This window comes from Grampus griseus (assembly GCF_964374135.1).
Source record: "Grampus griseus genome assembly, chromosome: 2".
In the NCBI taxonomy this organism is placed as follows: domain Eukaryota; kingdom Metazoa; phylum Chordata; class Mammalia; order Artiodactyla; family Delphinidae; genus Grampus; species Grampus griseus.
In genome coordinates this window covers 25,971,089-25,993,723 of record NC_139018.1, presented here as the reverse complement: position 1 = coordinate 25,993,723, position 22,635 = coordinate 25,971,089, and the positions used below count along the sequence as shown (strand labels likewise).

Below are 22,635 nucleotides of genomic sequence, written 5' to 3'. Positions count from 1 at the left end.
GTGTCTATGACAGTGTCAGACACATAGTAGGGACCAAATAAACCTTTGTTGACTGAACAAAATATATGTCACTAAAAGAAGGCCAGTTCTTCCATCAGCTCTGTGCTACCCAGACCTCTTTAATTCTCTCCTTCCCTTTCCCACTCTCAATCTTCTGCCGCTGTAAAGAAGGAGGGACCACTTAATACTCCCAGTTTCAGTACCCAGTGTATGAGCTGTGTGATTTCCAATTTGTGGCTGGAGCCTCGGTTGTTCGGGGAAGCCCTCTGCGGAGTCACCAGATCTGGGACCATCTGGATACATCATAACACTGAAAGGCGGAAAGGAGGAAGAAGGAGAGAGTCAGTATTGTGGCCTTCCCACTCTGTCCCCTTAGCTCTAGAGGCAGTGTATGCCTTCAGGCAACAGCGCTCTTGCCCTTGGCAGAGATGAGGCAGAGGCTCCAGGGGCAATCTGAAGGTTGGGAAGCCTCTTAGAAACTAGCACACAAATGTTAACTCTACCTAAGGAGGCTCCAAAGTCAGATCACTTCCTTGATATGGCTTAAATAAACCTTCCTTGTATGCCCTTCCATGTTGTCCCAATAAGTACCCAGAAGTCCAAGTTCCAAATCAGATCCTAAATCAAGGCACTTATCTAGAGACTAGGTTTTGTAAAATGATGGTTCCCTTAACACTTGCAAATGTTTTTACTTATTTTTTTAATTTATTTTTTTATACAGCAGGTTCTTATTAGTCATTCATTTTATACACATCAGTGTATACATGTCAATCCCAATTGCCCAATTCATCACACCACCACCACCACCCACCGCCGCTTTCCCCACTCGGTGTCCATACGTTTGTTCTCTACATCTGTGTCTCACTTTCTGCCCTGCAAACCGGTTCATCTGTACCATTTTTCTATGTTCCACATATATGTGTTAATATACGATATTTTTCTCTTTCTGACTTACTTCACTCTGTACGACAGTCTATAGATCCATCCACATCTCCACAAATGACCCAATTTTGTTCCTTCTTGTGGCTGAGTAATACTCCATTGTATATATGTACCACATCTTCTTTATCTATTCATCTGTCGATGGGCATTTAGGTTGCTTCCGTAACCTGGCTATTGTAAATAGTGCTGCAATGAACATTGGGGTGCATGTGTCTTTTTGAATTATGGTTTTCTCTGGGTATATGCCCAGTAGTGGGATTGCTGGATCATATGGTAATTCTATTTTTAGTTTTTTAAGGAACCTCCATACTGTTCTCCATAGTGGCTGTATCAATTTACATTCCCACCAACAGTGCAAGAGGGTTCCCTTTTCTCCACACCCTCTCCAGCATTTGTTGTTTGTAGATTTTCTGATGATGCCCATTCTAACTGGTGTGAGGTGATACCTAATTGTAGTTTTGATTTGCATTTCTCTAATAATTAGTGATGTTGAGCAGCTTTTCATGTGCTTCTTGGCCATCTGTATGTCTTCTTCGGAGAAATGTCTATTTAGGTCTTCTGCCCATATTTGGATTGGGTTGTTTGTTTTTTTGATATTGAGTTGCATGAACTGTTTATATATTTTGGAGATTAATCCTTTGTCCGTTGATTCATTTGCAAATATTTTCTCCCATTCTGAGGGTTGTCTTTTCATCTTGTTTATGGTTTCCTTTGCTGTGCAAAAGCTTTTAAGTTTCATTAGGTCCCATTTGTTTATTTTTGTTTTTATTTCCATTATTCTAGGAGATGGATCAAAAAAGATCTTGCTGTGATTTATGTCAAAGAGTGTGCTTCCTATGTTTTCCCCTAACAGTTTTATAGTGTCCGGTCTTACATTTAGGTCTCTAATCCATTTTGAGATTTATTTTTGTGTATGGTGTTAGGGACTGTTCTAATTTCATTCTTTTACATGTAGCTGTCCAGTTTTCCCAGCACCACCTATTGAAGAGACTGTCTTTTCTCCATTGTATATCCTTGCCTCCTTTGTCATAGGTTAGTTGACCATAGGTGCATGGGTTTATCTCTGGGCTTTCTATCTTGTTCCATTGATCTTTATTTCTGTTTTTGTGCCAGTACCATATTGTCTTGATTACTGGAGCTTTGTAGTATAGTCTGAAGTCAGGGAGTCTGATTCCTCCAGCTCTGTATTTTTCCCTCAAGACTGCTTTGGCTATTCGGGGTCTTTTGTGTCTCCATACAAATTTTAAGATTTTTTGTTCTAGTTCTGTAAAAAATGCCATTGGTAATTTGATAGGGATTGCATTGGATCTGTAAATTGCTTTGGGTAATATAGTCATATTCACAATATTGATTCTTCCAATCCAAGAACATGGTATATCTCTCCATCTGTTGGTATCATCTTTAATTTCTTTCATCAGTGTCTTATAGTTTTCTGCATACAGGTCTTTTGTCTCCCTAGGTAGGTTTATTCCTAGGTGTTTTATTATTTTTGTTGCAGTGGTAAATGGGAGTGTTTCTTTAATTTCTCTTTCAGATTTTTCATCATTAGGGTATAGGAATGCAAGAGATTTCTGTGCATTAATTTTGTATCCTGCAACTTTACCAAATTCATTGATTAGCTCTAGTAGTTTTCTGGTGGCATCTTTAGGATTCTCTATGTATAGTATCATGTCATCTGCAAACAGTGACAGTTTTACTTCTTCTTTTCCAATTTGTATTCCTTTTATTTCTTTTTCTTCTCTGATTACTGTGGCTAGGACTTCCAAAACTGTGTTGAATAATAGTGGTGAGAGTGGACATCCTTGTCTTTTTCCTGATATTAGAGGAAATGCTTTCAGTTCTTCACCATTGAGAATGGTGTTTGCTGTGGGTTTGTCATATATGGCCCTTATTATGTTGAGATAGGTTCCTTCTGTGCCCACTTTCTGGAGAGTTTTTATCATAAATGGGTGTTGAATTTTGGCAAAAGCTTTTTCTGCATCTATTGAGATGATCATATGGTTTTTATTCTTCAATTTGTTAATATGGTGTATCATATTGATTTGTGTGTATTGAAGAATACTTGCATCCCTGGCATAAATCCCACTTGATCATGGTGTGTGATCCTTTTAATGTGTTGTTGGATTCTGTCTGCTAGTATTTTGTTGAGGATTTTTGCATCTATATTCATTGGTGATACTGGTCTGCAATTTTCTTTTTTTTGTAGTATCTTTGTCTGGTTTGGGTATCAAGGTGATGGTTGCCTCATAGAATGAGTTTGGGAGCATTCCTTCATCTGCAATTTTTTGGAAGAGTTTGAGGAGGATGGGTGTTAGCTCTGCTCTAAATGTTTGATAGAATTCGCCTGTGAAGCCATCTGTCCTGGATTTTTGTTTGTTGGAAGATTTTTTTTTTTTTTTAAAGAAGATGTTAGGGGTAGGAGTTTATTAATTAATTAATTTATTTTTGCTGTGTTGGGTCTTCGTTCCTGTGTGAGGGCTTTCTCTAGTTGTGGCAAGTGGGGGCCACTCTTCATCGCGGTGCGCGGGCCTCTCACTATCACGGCCTCTCTTGTTGTGTAGCACAGGCTCCAGACGCGCAGGCTCAGTAGTTGTGGCTCACGGGCCTAGTTGTTCCACGGCATGTGGGATCCTCCTAGACCAGGGCTTAAACCTGTGTCCCCTGCATTAGCAGGCAGATTCTCAACCACTGCGCCACCAGGGAAGCCCTGTTGGAAGATTTTTAATCACAGTTTCAATTTCATTACTTGTGACTGGTCTGTTCATATTTTCTATTTCTTCCTGGTTCAGTCTTGGAAGGTTATACCTTTCTAAGAATTTGTCCATTTCTTCCATGTTGTCCATTTTATTGGCATAGAGTTGCTTGTAGTAGTCTCTTAGGATGCTATGCATTTCTGTGGTGTCTGTTGTAACTTTTCATTTCTAATTTTATTGATTTGAATCCTCTCCCTCTTTTTCTTGATGAGTCTGGCTAATGGTTTATCAATTTTGTTTATCTTCTCAAAGAACCAGCTTTTAGTTTTATTGATCTTTGCTATTGTTTTCTTTGTTTCTATTTCATTTATTTCTGCTCTGATCTTTATGATTTCTTTCCTTCTGCTAACTTTGGGTTTTGTTTGTTCTTCTTTGTCTAGTTTCTTTAGGTGTAAGTTTAGATTGTTTATTTGAGATTTTTCTTGTTTCTTGAGGTAGGCTTGTATAGCTATAAACTTCCCTCTTAGACCTGCTTTTGCTGCATCCCATAGGTTTTGGATCATCGTGTTTTCATTGTCATTTGTCTCTAGGTATGTTTTGATTTCCTCTTTGATTTATTCAGTGATCTCTTGGTTATTTAGTATCATATTGTTTAGCCACCATGTGTTTGTGTTTTTTCCTTTTTTTTCCCCTGTAATTGATTTCTAATCTCATAGTGTTGTGGTCAGAAAAGATGCTTGATATGATTTCAATTTTCTTAAATTTACTGAGGCTTGATTTATGACCCAAGATGTGATCTATCCTGGAGAATGTTCCGTGCACACTTGAGAAGCAAGTGTAATCTGCTGGTTTTGGATGGAATGTCCTATAAATATCAATTAAATCTATCTGGTCTATTGTGTCATTTAAAGCTTGTGCTTCCTTATTAATTTTCTGTTTGGATGATCTGTCCATTGGTGTAAATGTGGTGTTAAATTCCCCCACTATTATTGTGTTACTGTCGATTTCCTCTTTTATAGCTGTTAGCAGTTGCCTTATGTATTGAGGTGGTCCTGTGTTGGGTGCATATATATTTATAATTGTTATATCTTCTTCTTGGATTGATCCCTTGATCATTATGTAGTGTCCTTCTTTGTCTCTTGTAATAGTCTTTGTTTTAAAGTTTATTTTGTCTGATATGAGAATTGCTACTCCAGCTTTCTTTTGATTTCCATTTGCATGGAACATCTTTTTCCATCCCCTCACTTTCAGTCTGTATGCGTCCCTAGGTCTGAAGTGGGTCTCTTGTAGACAGCATATATATGGGTCTTGTTTTTGTATCCATTCAGCCAATCTATGTCTTTTGGTTGGAGCATTTAATCCATTTACATTTAAGGTAATTATCGATATGTATGTTCCTATTACCATTTTGTTAATTGTTCTGGGTTTGTTTTTGTAGGTCCTTTTCTTCTCTTGTGTTTCCCACTTAGAGAAGTTCCTTTAGCATTTGTTGTAGAGCTGGTTTGGTGGTGCTGAATTCTCTTAGCTTTTGCTTGTCTGTAAAGTTTTTGATTTCTCTATCGAATCTGAATGAGATCCTTGCCGGGTACAGTAATCTTGGTTGTATGTTCTTCCCTTTCATCACTTTAAGTATATCATGCCACTCTCTTCTGGCTTGTAGAGTTTCTGCTGAGAAATCAGCTGTTAACCTTATGGGAGTTTCCTTGTATGTTATTTGTCGTTTTTCCCTTGCTGCTTTCAATAATTTTTCTTTGTCTTTAATTTTTGCCAGTTTGATTACTATGTGTCTCAGCGTGTTTCTCCTTGGGTTTATCCTGTATGGGACTCTCTGCGCTTCCTGGACTTGGGTGGCTATTTCCTTTCCCATGTTAGGGAAGTTTTCGACTATAATCTCTTCAAATATTTTCTCGGGTCCTTTCTCTCTCTCTTCTCCTTCTGGCACCCCTATAATGCAAATGTTATTGCATTTAATGTTGTCCCAGAGGTCTCTTAGGCTGTCTTCATTTCTTTTCATTCTTTTTTCTTTATTCTGTTCTGCAGCAGTGAATTCCACCATTCTGTCTTCCAGGTCACTTATCTGTTCTTCTGCCTCAGTTATTCTGCTATTGATTCCTCCTAGTGTATTTTTCATTTCAGTTATTGTATTGTTCATCTCTGTTTGTTTGTTCTTTAATTATTCTAGGTCTTTGTTAAACATTTCTTGCATCTTCTCAATCTTTGCCTCCATTCTTTTTCTGAGGTCCTGGATCACCTTCACTATCATTATTCTGAATTCTTTTTCTGGAAGTTTGCCTATCTCCACTTCATTTAGTTGTTTTTCTGTTTTGTTTTTGTTTGTTTGTTTGTTTGGCTATATTAGGTCTTCGATGCTGCGTGTGGGCTTTCTCTAGTTGTGGCGAGCAGGGGCTACTCTTCATTACAGTGTACGGGCTTCTCACTGTGGGGGCTTCTCTTGTTGCGGAGCATGGGCTCTAGGAGCATGGGTTTCAGTAGTTGTAGCATGCAGGTTCAGGAGTTGTGGCTCGTGAGCTCTAGAGCGCAGGCTCAGTAGTTGGGGCACATGGGCTTAGTTGCTCCACGGCATGTGGGATCTTCCCGGACCAGGGCCCAGACCCATGTCCCCTGCATTGGCAGGTGGATTCTTAACCACTGTGCCACCAGGGAAGCCCATTTTTCTGGGGTTTTATCTTGTTCCTTCATCTGGTTCATAGCCCTCTGCCTTTTCATCTTGTCTATCTTTCTGTGAATGTGGTTTTTGTTCCACAGGCTGCAGGACTGTAGTTCTTCTTGCTTCTGCTGTCTGCCTTCTGCTGCCAATGTTTTTAAAATACAACTTCCTAGGCATTGTCCCAGGGTTCTGATTTAACAGGTCAGGGATGGGGCCCTTAAACACTCACCAAGTTATCCTGATATACAGTCCTCTACTAAGGGACCTACCCTCAGCTGGGCTGTTCAATGAACATGTGGGCAAAATGTGTCAGGCCAACTGATGCCATGTTCTTTCAGAGCCTTTTCCTGAGGCCAATTAAGCAAGGCTGGCTTCTTTTTGTTTCCTGATCCATTATCAGCTATGCTGGAAAGGATCCAAGCTTTGGAGTTAGACCACCTGGGTTCAGGTCCTGACGCTGCCGCTTCCTAGCTTAGGAATTACCTAACCTCTTGGAGGTTCCTCACCTTGCCCAACACAGGGTAAGCTCTCAGTGTTTACTATGACATTTTTTTAATTTAGGCCCAAAACAACACTGGCTACTGCTAATGTAGGGTCATCTTCCACAATTCTGGGCAGAAATAAGGGCCTTCCAAACTGTAATGTGGCACTGCTAAGCAAGCCATAACAGCAGATCCAAGGAAACTTGTTCAGGAGAAGTGCAGCCTCATGAATCCCCAGTCAAAGGAAAATTACGAGTATAATCTGCACCATCTGCAGCCTCATCATGTCAGAAATATTCCGAGAAGAGGGACCACATGAGCCCCTCAATTCATCCCAACTGTGACCACAGCGCAGGCAATGATAAACATCTGCCTCCACCACTGAGCGTTTTCAAGGAGCCAGAACCTACCTAATGGGGCAGGTGGGAGGTTTTTCAATACTTTCAGGGGTTTAAAATGATCTTTTAGAGGGAAATTTCCTGTATATAGGATAAGCCCTCAACTATTCATATTTTGCTTATGCTAACAGACATGTATGGAAGTTCAACATGGTGGCTGCTTTTATTAATTTATTGGTTGAACTGTGCAATATACAGGATGGCATAACGCTTCCTTCAGGATTGCAGAGGCTACTGACCAAACCCTAGAGCAGTGCTGCCCAAGACAATTATCATCTCAACCACATATGTACTTTAACATTTTCCAATAGCCTCATATAAAAGGTTGGGAAAAAAGCAGGTGAAATTAATTTTAATAACGTTTTATTTAATCACACTTAAAACATTTAGCATTTTCACGTCATCAATATTTTAAAATGAGATATTTTGTGGGTTTTTTCCTTTTTTTTCTACTAAGTCTTTGAAGTCCAGTGTGTGTTTCATGTGGACAGCCCATCTCAATTCATACTAGACACATTTCAAGGGCTCAGTAGCTATAAGATGGTAGTGGCTACTGGACTGAATCCATGCAGGTGTAAAGGCCTCAAACAGCCTGTCAGATAGGATAGGCTGAAAAGAATTGCCTATGCTCAACTATTATGATAATCTGAGACCCATACACTCCTAGTAATTGGTTACTAGTAACCATACACTCCTAGTAACATTCTTCTGGGAAGAATGTGACAGATTGGTATGAGTTGATGCATTCATTCTTTCACTCTTTCCAATTCATGCATTCATGTATTCATTAGAGATTTATCAACCACTCATCAGTATTTACCCCAGCTTCACCCTGGTCTTATCTTGACCTCAGGTCCGCTCCTCCCCTTTCACTGAAGACTCTAGCCCTGGACTCCCAGTCTTCCCTACCTCAAGTCCTCGCATCATTATTGCGGATAAGCCATCCCAAATCCTAGAAGCTCATTGTCACCACCTCCTCATGACCTAATTCCCACTGTACTTCAGACACCCTTGCTGTGTCATTACAGGGTACTGCTCCACCTCTAGAATCATAAAGTCACACCCCCACTCTAATGGATCCCCTCATGGCTTTCTGCCTCTCTCACTTTCACTCCTGCATCGTCTGTTCTTTAACTCCATTGAACCCATGAGCCATTTTTTAAATTACTCTCTTCCTAATATCAACTCTCTTGCCCACTGTTCTTTGACGACACCTGCCTAGGTTAGTAAAAGCCATTCTCCTCCTTGGCTCTTACATCTGGGCTGCTGAGCACCAGTGAAACAATTACTAACCGCACAGATTGGAGCTATTAGTGTGCTGGTCTGCAACCCCACTTTAGCCCTCAACCTTCCCCAGCCATACTGTCTTCTTAGCTCTCTCTCCTATTTCCACAATGGCCATTCTTTTCAAACTTGCTGCTCTGTTGCCTCCCTTCCTGCTCTGAAGATCAACTTTAGAGAAAAAATAGAACCACCCAGTGCAAACTCTCTGCTCCCCGTTGCCACACCAACACGATGGCCAGCATCAGTAACCACCTTTTCCTCTTTTCCTCCCAACACAGTGGCTGACTGCTCCGCCAGGCTTGGGATCTCCCACTCTTTCCTCCTCAGGGACTGTGCCCCTTCTGCTCACCCCTCTCCTTTTCTTCCCTGACTTCTTCCCATCAACATTTAATCATGCTCAAATCACTCCTATACTATGAGAGTCAGGCGACGTCTCCCTCCAGCCATTCCTCCGTCTCCCCACATCTTCAGAGCCAAGCTTCTTGAAAGACTTGTCTGCTCCTCTGTCTCCTTCCTCACCCCTCATTCATCTTCATTCCACTGAGGTACAGCTTCCACCCTCATCACTCCACTGACTCCCCACCAAAGTTCCCAATGCCTTCCTTGTGGATAAATTCAATAGACACTCTCCAAGGTTTATTATTTCTTGAATATTCTGTAAATTTGCATAACTCTCCCTTCTTAGAAGATTCTCTTCCCTCAAGTTCTGTGACATTCTCGTTTTCCTTCCAACTCTGTGGACATTTTGTCCTAGTACCTTTTATTTCTGTTCCATCCTTTCAATGATGGTATTTCTAGGATTTCATCCTTGGCCTCTCTCCTCTTCTTTAAAGTGCCTCTTTGTGAAACTTTCACCACTCCAATGGCTTCAAATAGCACCCATATACAGATAACTCACACATCTACATTTTTAACCCTTTTCTTGGGCCATAGACTCATAAATCCTTCTGCCTATAGATTTCTCCAGCAGATGTCTCAGAAGCACATCAAAGACCCAACACACAAAGTTGCACTCATTTCCTTCCCCCACTATCCACTAAAAATCCACTATCCCAGCTTCTCAGTCCTCTTCTTTGTGAGTGGCACAATCATCTATCAAGTTATCCTGGCTTCCTGCTTTTTCCCCATCTTTTACTTTCATATCTGATCTATCCCCAAGCCCAGGTGGTTTGGCCTTCTTTATATTTAGTCAGTCCACTTCCTCCCCGCAGCCACTTCTAACTGGTGTTGATCGTCCTCCTACCGTCCATCCACTTTCCACACCGCGGCCGGAACAATCTTTCTACCATGCAAATCACGTCGGATCATACTGCTGGTTAAAAACCTCTTTGCAAACCCTCACTATCTTCAAAATTCAGTCAAACTCCATAGCATAGCATTGAAGGCCCTTCATTATTGCCCTCTGCTCACCTCCCATCTCATCTGTTAGCTCTTCCTTCCTATCACAACTCTCCCTGGAGGCGAGAATCACACTGGAGGCGAGAATCACACTGCTAAACTGCCTGAGACTCCAACGTGCTGTCGGGACTTTTATATGCTTTCTTCTCAGCCTCAAATACCTCTCCTTCCCCACCAGGTCTACCCCATCCCTCTGCCTTCACCCAATTACTGTCTAACAGGCTTTCAAGTCTCAGCCTAGACATTCCTTCCTCAAGGAAGCTTTCCCAGATCTCCTACACCCACCCACCCACAGACACACCACTGCCCACACCCCCGGTCTGGGCCAGAAGCCTCCTCCTATTTGCTTCTGAAACATCCTCGCTTACTTTGGGCTCAACGCTGTCACTATCTGTTTACTCATCAGTATCTCAGGAAGTTGTATACTTCATGAGGTTCACCACTCTAATGCCGTCACCCAGCCCAGTGCCCGGGCATTCAACACATTCATTCATTCATTAGTAATTAATTAATGAAAAATCCTTCTTTCTGAAGAGCTTTGGTTTCATAAAGAAACCAAGCATAATAACATCCAGACTTGCAAAGGCGGACACACAATGGGAACTTCTCTGTATTTTCCAAAGATTTTTTTGCTTTACAGAATAATTCTGAAAGTGCTTTTCTTTCAAAGTCCCCCGCATATTTGAAATCTGACTTGATTTACAGTTATCATTTAAAGAAAAACAGCCCTTGCATAAAACTGGATGTTATTACACCTAATAATGAGGCATCTGTTTCCTTCTGTGGCTGTGCTCCCTCACCCTGCCTCCTCACATGGCTCCTGCCAGCCTTCTTTCTTTGATTCTTTTCTCTCCATTCCTTCCCTTGGAGTACTAGAGCCTTGCGTAATTATCCCATGCTAATGGCCGTCAAATACAACAGCAAATTTTCTCCCAAAGGACCAGATAGAAAATGTTTTTGGCTTTGCAGGCCATGGGTCTCTGGAGCAGCTGCTTGACTTTGCCATTGTAGCACGAAAGCAGCCACAGAAATACCTAAATGAGTGATCCTGGCTGTGTTTCAACAAAACTTTATTACAGAAACAAGCAATGGACCCGACTTGGTCCTCAGGCTGTAGTTTGCCAACTCCCGAAATACATAACCTGAGCACAGACCCTTTTGAACCATGAACAACAGTTGCCCTGAGTGGGGAACAACCTTGTCCTGTTCAAGGAATAGCAAGGGGGTCAATGTAGAAAAGCTGCAGCCAGACCGACTTCACTTATATCACAGACCTACCACTTTCTCACTGTTTGACCTTGGGCCAGTAACTTAGCCTCTCTGTGCTCAGTTTTCTCCTCTATAAAATGGGAATAAAAATAGCGTCTCATAATAGTTGTTAGACAATTTAAATGTGTTAATACATGTAATGACCATCGAACAATGCCTGCACTTATAAGCGCTCTATAAAAGGTTATAGGATAGTAAAGGGTCCCTCTGCCATGATCCCCACTAAAAGATAGATTGTTAACAAGAATATTGGCAATAAAGAAGAACACGGTCATTCTCTTAGTATTTGGCCATACCTTGCTCTGGGTGACATTCTCTTGGACTCATTTCCAGTCAAAATCACAGCTCCCTCCTCCCCTGAGACTGTCTCTTTTGCCCTGCTCTGTGGATAGCCTGTAGTCAGTCCACCTCCCACCTCTAAATGCCTTAGGCCCACCTCCCAGCACCACGGGGGCTTATCTCACAAACTAGTGGTTTAAAGTACATTTTGATTAGGTGGTCCATCGCATGCTCGTTATGTGGTTTTGGAAATACTAGCCCTGCAAAAAGATGCCTATTTTTGACAGTGGTGAAAAGATAATACATGGAGAAAGAACAGTCTTTTCAACAAATGGTGCTGGGTCGTGTGAACATCCACGTGCATATATATGTATATTGTATACTTCACACCTTATCCAAAAATTAACTCCAAATGGATCGTAGAAAAAGTTCTGGAAATGGATAGTGGTGATGGTTGTGCAACATTGTGAATATAACTAATGCCATTGGATTGCACACTTAAAAGGGTTAAAATGATAAATTTTATGTTAGCATATTTTATTATGACAAAAAAGATAATGCATCATAGACCTAAATATAAAAGCTAAAATGGTAAAACTTCTAGCATAAAACAGGAGAAAAGCTACGTGACCTTGGGTTAGGCAGAGAGTTTAGATATGACACAAAAACATGATCCATAAAAGAAAAAAATTGATAAAATTTGACTTCATCAAAATTAAAAGTTGTACTCTGTGAAAGACATTGTTAAGAGTAAGAAGCTAAACCATAGACTGAGAGAACATATTTGCAAATCACATTTCTAACAAAGGACTTATATCCAGAACACGTTAAGAACTCTCAAAACTCAGCAGGAAAATAAACAATTCAATTTTTAAATGGGCAGAAGGTCTGAACAAACAACAAAGAAGATATAGGAATGGCCAATAAACATATGAAAGGATGCTCAACATCATTAGTCATTAGGGAAATTCAAATTAAAACCACCACGAAATACCACTACACACTTATTAGACTGGCAAAACCAAACCAAAACTGTCAATATCAAGGATTAGTGAGAATGTGCAGCACTGATGCTCTCATATATTCCTAGTGGGAATTCAGAATGGTGCAGCTGCTTTGAATAACAACCTGGCACATTCCCAGAAATGCCTCTTCCCCACACCTTACTTGTCCAGAGCCCACGAATAACAGGGACTCCTAGATGTCTATTTTATTCTTTGGGTTACAGTACGATACCACTGTTTATTTTGCTGTTCAAGTTCCAACCCTGGCTGTGGGAGCTCATTCAGGTTGGCTCCTGGGCCTTTTCAACAGGCCCCCTCTTTTTTATTTTTGTTCTTGATCCCTTCCTTTTCTGGCACCACAGGAATTAACCACCTTTCCAAGGAAAATGGAAACCTAGACCTGGGCACTGGCATGCTCATCACCACTGGGTTGTCACTGCTTCTGGTCCCTTTCAGTGGATAAAGCTAGGAAATATATGTATGTATAACAACCCATGCATAGCCCATATATAACCCATAACTCATATATATTTATTTCTATACCCATCTAACTGTGTATGTATATTAAGCAAAACCCAAACCCATGAATCTACACGGAAAGCTCTGACTCCAATCCAGCGTCACTCTTTGTGAGCCCATGAATGCTCCCCAGCATGACCCTTATCAATTTCCGGTACTGCCCTTAGACCCAGGCAAGCAGTGTCGCTGCCCAGTGGCTATTTGCAGTGCCTTCCTCCAAATTTTCTAATTTGCCCTTGGTACCTGAGACCACAGAGCACCAGGCAGAGCACCCCAAACTTAGACCAGGATCTACATACTCTCCGGTCACCATTTTTCTCCTTTAAGTACACTTTCTTATCCTCTGCACCAGCATGGGGTTGACCAGATATCCCAAGGGTCTCCAGGACTTGGGCCTACCAAGTCATCCTAGGAGTTGATCACTCTCTCTGGCTTGTTCAGTATTTCTTTCACAGAACCACATGAGATTGGACCACTAGAATGATGCTGTCATGCTGATTTAGGATGACTCAAATTGTTTATTTGAACAGGAGCTCTGCCAAAGGTATTTATTTGCCCAGGACCCTCACAACCTAGGAGTGGCCCTGTCAATTTCTTGTTTTATACATGTGTTGAAAGGTCCAAGTCTTCACCATATCTGCATTCCCCTCCCCACGATGGTGCCTATCTTAGTGCCTTGAATGTAATGGATGCTCCATAAATATTTTTCAGAATGAATGCCTGGAGGAATGAGTAATATCTCAGATTTACATATTTCTTTTGATCCAAGGTTCTAACTATGTTTTTCCTACACAAATTCCCAGATCTTCATCATTCTTCTGAGTGGTAAAGAGGGATTTTCATGTCCCCAAGCCCTCCAGTCACTGACCTGCCCGTTGATGTGCTGATAGTTTATCAAGAAGGAACAAACACGCCTCCAGGTTCTCTTGACAGTAAACTGCAAGTGAACTTCAACTCCAAGACACGTGAAAACAGCCAAGGGTGGGAATGATGGTTGAGTGGTTTCAAGTTAGGCAGCCTGGTAGTTTGAACAATGCTTTGGCTGTAACAAATTGTAGTGATAGAACATATGTTTGTCGTGCTTTGCTTTTGATCTTCTGCTCCAAGGTTGAGGATACTCTCCCAAGGGGTAAAGAAAAAAGCAAGATGAACTGGGAAGAAGAAAACTGACCTCACCCATCACTGAAATATTTCGTACCTGAAGCACCTTGAGAGAAGAACATGGTGGCAGCTCAAAGCAGTCACCTGATTAAGGGGCTTGGGTTTGGTCCTGACTCAGAGGGAAATACAACTCCACCTAGAGGCCCCCGCACAGCACCTGCACACTCACAGCCAAGCCTGGGCTTGGCCCCAGCAGATATAAGAGAAAAGATGACTACCAGAGCCACCAGGAGGCTGGGAGGCTTGCTGTTGCCAGGTCCACCCACGTGGATCACAATGACCGCATGAGGTCATGGAATGTTGAAGATGAAATTTAAGTGGGTCCTAAGTCATAAAGTTGCAGGTAGGTGGGCATCCTTTCAACAGGGCTCCCAGGAATAGAGCTGTACCTCTCTCCTTGATGATCCCGGGAAGTAGCTACCTCTCCCAGACAGAGTTGGGGTCAAATCCAGACATGTCCCACCAAAACCCACTCTCCCCAGGGCTTGCTGGAATAGACGGATAACTACAGCCCCCAGCCCCCAGGATCTGTCTAGGTGAGGGCAGGGTACGCAAAGTTTGAGACAGAGGTGAACCGACAGGTAGCTTCTTAGGGAAGCAGCAGAAAGGTGGCAAGAAGCTGGCAGCAGCCCCTGAGAGGGCCCCGGCACCATGGACAATGGCGACCCTCTTGAGCCTGAGACAAAAGGTGACAATGCATCCCATTTCTCACCACTCAGGCCCTTCTGGCTGCCTCAGTGTAATGCCTAGTGACCACATAGACCCGGAAGCGCCCTTCCCTCCTCTCCTGGGACCCTCTAGAATTGGGGTGATGTGTGACATTGACTTGACTTCAGGGCTTGCCAAACAGGGAGTGAGAGAGTTGGTTGCAACGCTGTGCTGGCACTGGCTCACACCAGCTCTGGCTGACTTTAACTTTCATTCTGTGAGCTGGCCCATGTCATGTTGGTAGTTGGAAATCAGCCATGTTAGGAATATTTACACCACCTGAATTGGCTAACATTACAAAGCAGGATTTTTTTTTTTTTTCCTGGAGAGCCAGTTAAACAGTTACCAACATTCCACTGGTTGGATGGAATTCTAAAATTGTTTATCCAATGAGGAAATTAAGAAATCATCCCTTTTTGAGGGCTACGTCTGATGGCTAAGCTGCTGTATGTCTTCTAAATGTCTGACTGCTACTTCCACCCCTTGTCACACAGACCTTGTCTTATAGGCTGGGAAATAAATGTTGGAGCTTGGGTCTATGGACAAGGGCTGAGAAGGACACAAACCTGCATGGAATCATTAGGAGCTCCACTATCTTAGAAACTGGGGGGTCAAAACTTGTGACCCATGCCATGAATGCTCAGCCCACCCGAAGAGAGAAGGTCGGTTGAGTTTTGACAGGCCATCCAGGGGTGCAGCCTGGCTTCCTGAAACCACTGCAACCTGCTGACGTGGGAGGACTAGGCCTGGACTTTGTGTGGCTTTCAGGAGCCCAGGGCTGTTTCCAGATCAGTGGCCCAATGGCAGAAAAATCACATCTAGCAAGTGCAGGGGACTAGTGTGAGGGAAGCCCAGGACACTTGTATTTAATCATAGCAATTAGTTTCAATCCCAGGGAGATTTGCAAGCCCTTCCTTCTGCGTGGTCATAAATTTGGACTGGAAGGAAGAGAAGCTAGGTCAGGTCCTTAGGAATCAAGTTATCCCTCTCACTCTCTGGAACTGCTTCTGTTCTGCTTTATTTTACACTTGACCCAAGTCACCTGCCCTTCCCCTTGCCCTCCCAGCATCATTTGTGCCTGCCAATGAGGAATTCTAGGCATTAGCACACATCCTTCCTCTGAAAGAGTAAAGCAAACCCTGAACACCACCCGAGCTAATAAGAAGGAAAAGAAGGAGCAAGCAGGGCTTCCCTGGTGGCGCAGTGGTTGAGAGTCCACCTGCCGATGCAGGGGACGCGGGTTCGTGCCCCGGTCCAGGAAGATCCCACATGCCGCGGAGCGGCTGGGCCCGTGAGCCATGGCCGCTGAGCCTGCGCGTCCGGAGCCTGTGCTCCGCAATGGGAGAGGCCACAGCAGTGAGTGGCCCACGTACCACAAAAAAAAAAAAAAAAAAAAAAGGAGCAAACAGCCAACATCCAAGGCTGGCCCAACACAGGGGGTGGGACAGGAGCGAGGCCTCCAGAGAACACGAAGGGCGTTTAGCACAGACGATTCAGCCAGGAGGCAGCTCTGTGTCAGGGAAACAGGGCTCATAGAGGGGAGCCCCCCTTGCAGGGCTGAAGGAAGGCTGTAGTCCCTTGGCACCTTGAGCCACGCGAGGCTGAGGGACAATGGCTGCAGCCAGGACTCGGGCTGCAGATGAGAGAAACAGAGGCCCAGGGCGGCCAGTGGTGGGCTCCACCTGAAAGGCCAGCGGGTTTCGTTTCCAGAATCAAGGAGATGAGTTTTTCTTCCAGATGAGACTGACACCATGTCGGCACAGCAGAGCAGTGAGGAAACACTCTACTGTGAGGCAGAAGCCCCTGTGGCTGTCGAAAAAGAGAAACCAGCCTGGGAGAGCTCAGAAACAGACCTTGAGATCGAAGGTGAGCGAGCGGGGGCCTTTGGCGGGTGAGGGGTGGCTTGCCTTCTTCCTCAGAAGCTGGAGAAATAGGTTTCCAGTTGGCCAAGGCTCTGCCCGGTGGGATGTGCTGCAGAGGGAACGGGGCAGAAACACCTGTTTTATGCCACGACCTCCCCGACGCTGGCCCGGGGGCAGCAGTCTCTGCTGCCCCATGCTCGTGGCTGGACTCATGAGCAGAGGGGTCCCATCAGCTTGCTGAAAGCTGGAGCAATAAGTGAACAGGGGCTTCTGGTTTTCTGAACGTTTCCACATGGCATCTTACGTCACCTTTGCAATAGTCCCGGGAGGTAGGCGTTATTACCTGCCCTTTACAGAGGGGGGAAACTGAGGTTTAGAAGGATTGTGTGAGTTGCCCAAGGCCACCGAGAGTTTGCCGATGTCTGCCGACCGCATGTTCCCCCCACCTTGTAGATCTACCTTCCCTATTCCATATTCCAGGGGCCCCTGGAGGATTTACGGTCCATCTTGCATCCTGACGACGTTCCTCTACTCACATTAGAGCTCTTGTTTCCCCAGCTTGAGAGCCCCGTGTTTTCCTTCCCTGTGTTTTTTCCCTCCAACAAATCCAAGCGTGTCTAGGTATGGGGAGGGGTGCAAGCTGAGTTGGAGCAAAGACTCTGTTACTGCAAACAACACCTCCACCCTCTTCTCCTTTCCAGTTTCCCCAAGGAAGGAAGTGCAAAAAAGGGCACTTGGGAAGCAGGGCCAGAACGGTACTGGCTCCACCTGATGGGCCGGCCCCCAACTTCCCGGGCTGTGGTCAGCCGGCCCAGTGGCCCTTTCCCTCCTGTGTCCCGGCGCTAGGTGGTAGGCTGTGATCAGTAGCAGCAGAGATGCAGGGGAAGCTGCTCTGCTCGTCTCCATGGTCACCGCCCCCCCCACCAGGGTCCACATACAACTTCATCCTCAACACAGACCTCCTCCCTGCCACCGCCCGGGGAGCCTGTTGTTGCCCTCCTAACTTCTTTTCCACTTCGAGGCTGCTGGTGATATTGCTTGCGACACTGAATTTTACCTGGTTGGCAGGGTGGCAGATGGAAACACTGGATGTTTTGTCCCAGACTCCAGCTTCTAGCTCATTGCCCCTCCCAGCAAGTGATAACATTGTTGCAAGCTGCCTCTAAAACGTAACCTAGGGAATACAGCTAGAAGGCATCTGCAGAATCAACCGGAGCAGAGTGAGTGCCAAGGACAAAGCTGGGGGTTACCTACTCTGCTTTAGCAAACAGGAGCCTCTAACGACTGAATCTGGCACCAACTATTCTGTGTCGGACGGACACCCAGGGCTCAGCTCCTCCAGCTTCTGGTGCCTCTATAGCTGGTGCTGAGATGCTGGGAATGGGGCAGGAAGGGCTTCCTGGGATGAGCTGAGACATGAGCCAGGTGGGAATAGCAAGCTGGTGGTGAGGCTACGGAAGAGGGTAAGTTGCTCGGCCACCACGTGCTGCTCTTCCTATACAACAGGCGATTTTGCACCCCAGGGGACACTTGGCAAACTGGGGGTGGGGTGAGGGGTGGGGGGATGCTACTAGAATCTCATGGGCAGAGGCTAAGAATCCTGCCAAATATCTTACACTGCACGGAACAGCCCCTCACAGCAGAGAATCATCCAACTCAAAATGTCCTTAGTGCCGAGGCTGAAAAATCCTCGTCTGCAACCACCGGGAAAAGAAGCCCAGTTTGTAGCTGTGCCTGCAAAATCAACTTCCTTGCAAAGACCTTGTCCTTTCACCAACAAAGCTTCCATTGTCCGTCTTAGAAATGTCTGGGGTGCGTTGGCCAAAGACTCTGAGATCTGAAGGAAAAAAACAGATGCCGGCTTAGATCCCCGCTGACCATGGAAAGCCCTGTGTCAACAGAGCTTGCTTCATGAGGACAGGGCTGTGGGGCATCCAGAACCCAGGGAGGCCCTCTGCCCACCGACCACGAGTCAGGATGGTCTAAAGCCCAAGGAACAAAAGCCCCCAAGAGGTTAGAATGGAGAAGAGCAGCCCCCATTCTGTTCGCTGGTTCAAGTACTTATCAGCTGTGTGTGATTTGGGGCTAGCTCTGTTCATCGGTAAAGTAGGAATGACAGTCCTTTTTGTGAGGAAAAATGACATGCAAGTCTTTGAAAGAAGCAAACCCACTCAAATGCAAGTTTGTTTCTGACGGATTTGGGGGTCTCTCCATCTTGCACTGATCTGCCACCTTCAGAAGCCCACTGTGTGCTACTTGGGCTTTTTCTAGTTGGTACTTCTCTACATCTTTAGTAAAACTGTTTGTGGCTCACATTTTTACAGTGGTAGTGAAACTAAAACTGCAATGGAGACTCCCTCAGCCATCACCAATCACCAGCTTTTTGTCTGGTTGGCCTTTCAAAGCTGTCCTGAGGTGGGCAAGGATGCGCTCACACACCCTTGTGCTCAGTCACTAGATGCAGTCAACCTGGGAAGGTGGGGACGGAGCATATTGTTTCTCCTAGGTAGCGTGGAGCCTAAAACCAGGGGCCTTCTCTCTTACCCAAAGGGAGATGTCCACATGGGGCTTTCTGGATTTAGGGTCTCCCACCACTGGCTGACTTTCCAGTTGGAGCTGGAACATACACCCATAGGGACAGAGCCTCAGACAAGAGGGGACACCAGTCAGAATCGAATGTGGTCTGGGTTAACAGGGAGATAAGGCAAAGGTAGAAGAGAAACTCTGCTTCATCCACTTGCATCTTTTTCTGCAGATACGGAGAAATTTTTCACCACCAGACAAAGGGAGCTGTACCTGGAGGCCTGCAGACTTGTGGGCGTAGTGCCTGTCTCCTACTTCATCCGGAACATGGAGGAGTCCTATGTGAACCTCAACCACCGTGGGCTGGGCCCCAGGGGTACCAAGGCTATTGCTATAGCCCTGGTGGTGAGCATACCAGTGCGGGCACATGAAGGCTGGCAGAAGTGGGGACTTGACAGGGTGGTAGGCCCAGGAGTCAGAGAGCCCCACCTTGGGACCCTGCATTGCAACCTCTATGCCCACCTTGCCCTAGACTCTGCATGACTACCAGTTGCTTTCCCCAACAGGCATGGATGCCCATTAGCTCCTGGGAAGGAGGCTGCTAGAGACCTGGGCCTTGGAAGTCTATGCTGTTTCCTATCCAGAAAGCAAAGGCACCAGCCTGTGGGCCCTGGAGAAGCAACTGGTCCGGGCTTGGGCCCAAACGCTAATGTGAGAACACAATGCAAAATGTCAACCAGGTCTCAATTCCAAAGCTCACCTTTGCCATAAATGAGTTCACGACTGAGCCATTCCATTTGATGTCTGCCTTTTGCAGTATGTTAGGTAAATCTTCAAGACCACACTGTAGAGTGGATCATGTTTTCCCACAGGAAGAATGTTCTCTCCGGCTTGGCTTGAATGATAAGACTTGTCCTTGAACTCATCATAGCTTTCTATAATTATAATTGATTATATACAAAACTGACTCCATCCCAGGAAAACAGAAAATGTAACAGGTGTATGTCAGCACAACACTGTTCACTTAGGACAGTAAAGAAAAATTTCGATTTTTAAAAAAAGCACCCATTTTTGGAACCATAACTGCATTTGCACTTAGCGCAGGCCCATTAAGAAGTCACATGATGTGAGATTGTGCTGCTCTCTGGGGAGGGGGAGGGAAGGGAGGGAAGGGCAGAGAAAGAACAAAGCCATCTTGAAATTTATGGAGCGTTGAAAGACTGATTAATGAAGTGTTAGGAATTCACCATTACCTCATGAGCTTCATGGAAATAATAATAAAATCCACTCAGAACTTGGGCCACTTGTCTCTCAGTAACAGCAGTTTCTGTTTAAGGGGAGTTTTTCTTCTCTGATTCTTTGTATCATCCATTTGACAATCATTGTGGCATTCCAATGGACTGAACTTTTATTTATCTTTGGTACTGTTTAACTTCTCACATGTTGTGTTTCCCTGGCTTAGAGGAAGAGTATTCCGATAGGAGGGATCATTTTCATACTTCTTTGGGTCTGTCCCTCCTCTACCTATCTCCATGCCGTTGGACTTGGTGGGCTATGAGCCCCTCGAGAGGAGGAATGGTCTCTGTTCATCCCTGTTTCCTCGGCAGTTAGCACAGAGGGTGACAGATACTCACTCGTGTGAAATGAATGTGAATGGATTTGGTGATCAGGCCACCTGCTACACCACATACTGTACTGGTCCCCGGGATGACTCTGAAAGTGGTCCTTCAGCCCCCATTTCTGCTAAATGACACCTAGACTGGGGGGCCCCCTGAGCCATCTCGCTTGCCTTTGAGCACGACTGAATTTTCCCACCCCTGCAAGAGAGCGGAGGCCCGAAGACACTTCATGAAGGCCCTGGGGGGCCATTCTGCCTTGCAGTAATTCACACTATCACACTTTCCCTTTGCCTGAACCGAGAGCTACTTCTCTCACTGCTTTGTGTGCTCTGAAAGCTGCTCAAATTCAAAGACATGTCTGTTCTCTGTGCCTTTCTGCACGGGGAGCGGTGGGGAAGGGAAGGACAAAAGTTCTGGTTAGAGCTAACCCCAGTCCCTCACGCTGCAATGCTAGTCATTTCCACCTGTCTTGCTCCCTGTGGGAATGCAGACTAACTTGGATGTAGATATTTATTTAAGATTTAAGTTCCAGCTCCTTCTAAACAGCCTTGAGGCAACATCCTGACTATCAGAGAGTACCAGACAACCCTTAAGCCTGAACTAGAAGAAAGGCCTCTGAAGGAATCAGGCACAGTAAAGGCGTTATGCTTAAATACGCTTCTTAAATAGCACATTCTCCTTAAACTTGGAGTAGGTCACAGGCCTCTCTCCTTAAAGCTAAACAGTTAAAATCTGTTCAGCTCACCCTTGTGCCTCATCTTTTTCAGGACTTTATTTTAATGTCCCTTTTCTAAATCCCCCTTGGTACCCCTTTTGGGGAGGGAGGTGCCCAGAATAAGCATGTCATCCTAGCAAAACTCACTGGGATGGCTTGTCCCCTGCGCTATTCTCCTGTTCCTAGCCACTCCTCCAGAATCGCTAGCCTGCCTCTCTGTACCCTCTGACGTGGCTGGGATATTCGAGAGGGGTGATGGGCTCTGGGCAAGGGCAGGGAACTGACTAGGTCACCAACCACCTCTGTCTCTCTCCCCCTCCCCTTGTGGTGGCTGAAGTCCAACACGTCTGTTCTCACGCTGGAGCTGGCAGACAATAGTATCACGGAGGAGGGCATCTTGAGCCTGGTGGAGATGCTACAGGAGAACTACTACCTGCAGGAGATGGTACTGTGCCCTGTTCTACCAGTTCCTACAACCATGCTTAGAGTCTCAGAACCCACTTCAGAGAAGCCAGCGTCCCCTGCCCGAGCCCAGGCCAGCCTCCAGGCTTCCTGCAATCAGTCTGGGGCCTCCCCTCCCCTGGAAGCAACTTCTCAGAGGAGGTTCCGCACATGAGAGCCTGGCCAGGGGCACTGTGTTCCCTGTGGCCGTAGGAAACCCTGAGAAACCATTTCCATCTGGATCTCATAAGCCCCTAAATGAACAAACTTACTTTAGAGTTGCCTTAATGTAAACTTTCTTAAAGAAAATAAAGCCATGAAATAATTCCATAAAATACAGTGTTGCCTGGAGACAGATGTTGATGATGGCTGCACAGCAATGTGAACCTACTTCAGCCCATTGAATTGTACACTTAAGAATTGTTAGGATGGTACATGTTGTGTTACGTCTATTTTAGCACAATTTTAAAAATTAAAAAAAGAAGGGGAAAGACAATTAAGATGCTAATGGCTGGCTGATATAAAGTCCCTCCCACCCACCTGAAAGGACCATGTCCGTTTTATACCCCTACGACTTCTGAGCACAGTGATTCATGCTCGTGAACCAATGAAGGGAATTACAATGATTGCTTACTCTAAATTCATTTTTCAATTGTTTCATGCCAAACCC

At 44.9% G+C, this 22,635-nt stretch overlaps 1 protein-coding gene across 1 annotated transcript in view; it reads left to right on the top strand.

Annotated features, from left to right (window-relative positions):
• Positions 1 to 16,545: 16,545 nt before the first annotated feature.
• The window catches only part of LRRC74A (leucine rich repeat containing 74A), a gene marked incomplete at its 3' end in the record, with an annotated part of 73,787 nt that continues 67,697 nt past the window's right edge, over positions 16,546 to 22,635 (top strand). Inside the window, exons 1-3 of the mRNA XM_082649357.1 lie at positions 16,546 to 16,671; positions 19,423 to 19,595; positions 21,862 to 21,969. Coding sequence (XP_082505483.1) covers positions 16,557 to 16,671; positions 19,423 to 19,595; positions 21,862 to 21,969 — 396 coding nt within the window. The 5' untranslated portion in view covers positions 16,546 to 16,556. The remainder of the gene's footprint in view (positions 16,672 to 19,422; positions 19,596 to 21,861; positions 21,970 to 22,635) is intronic.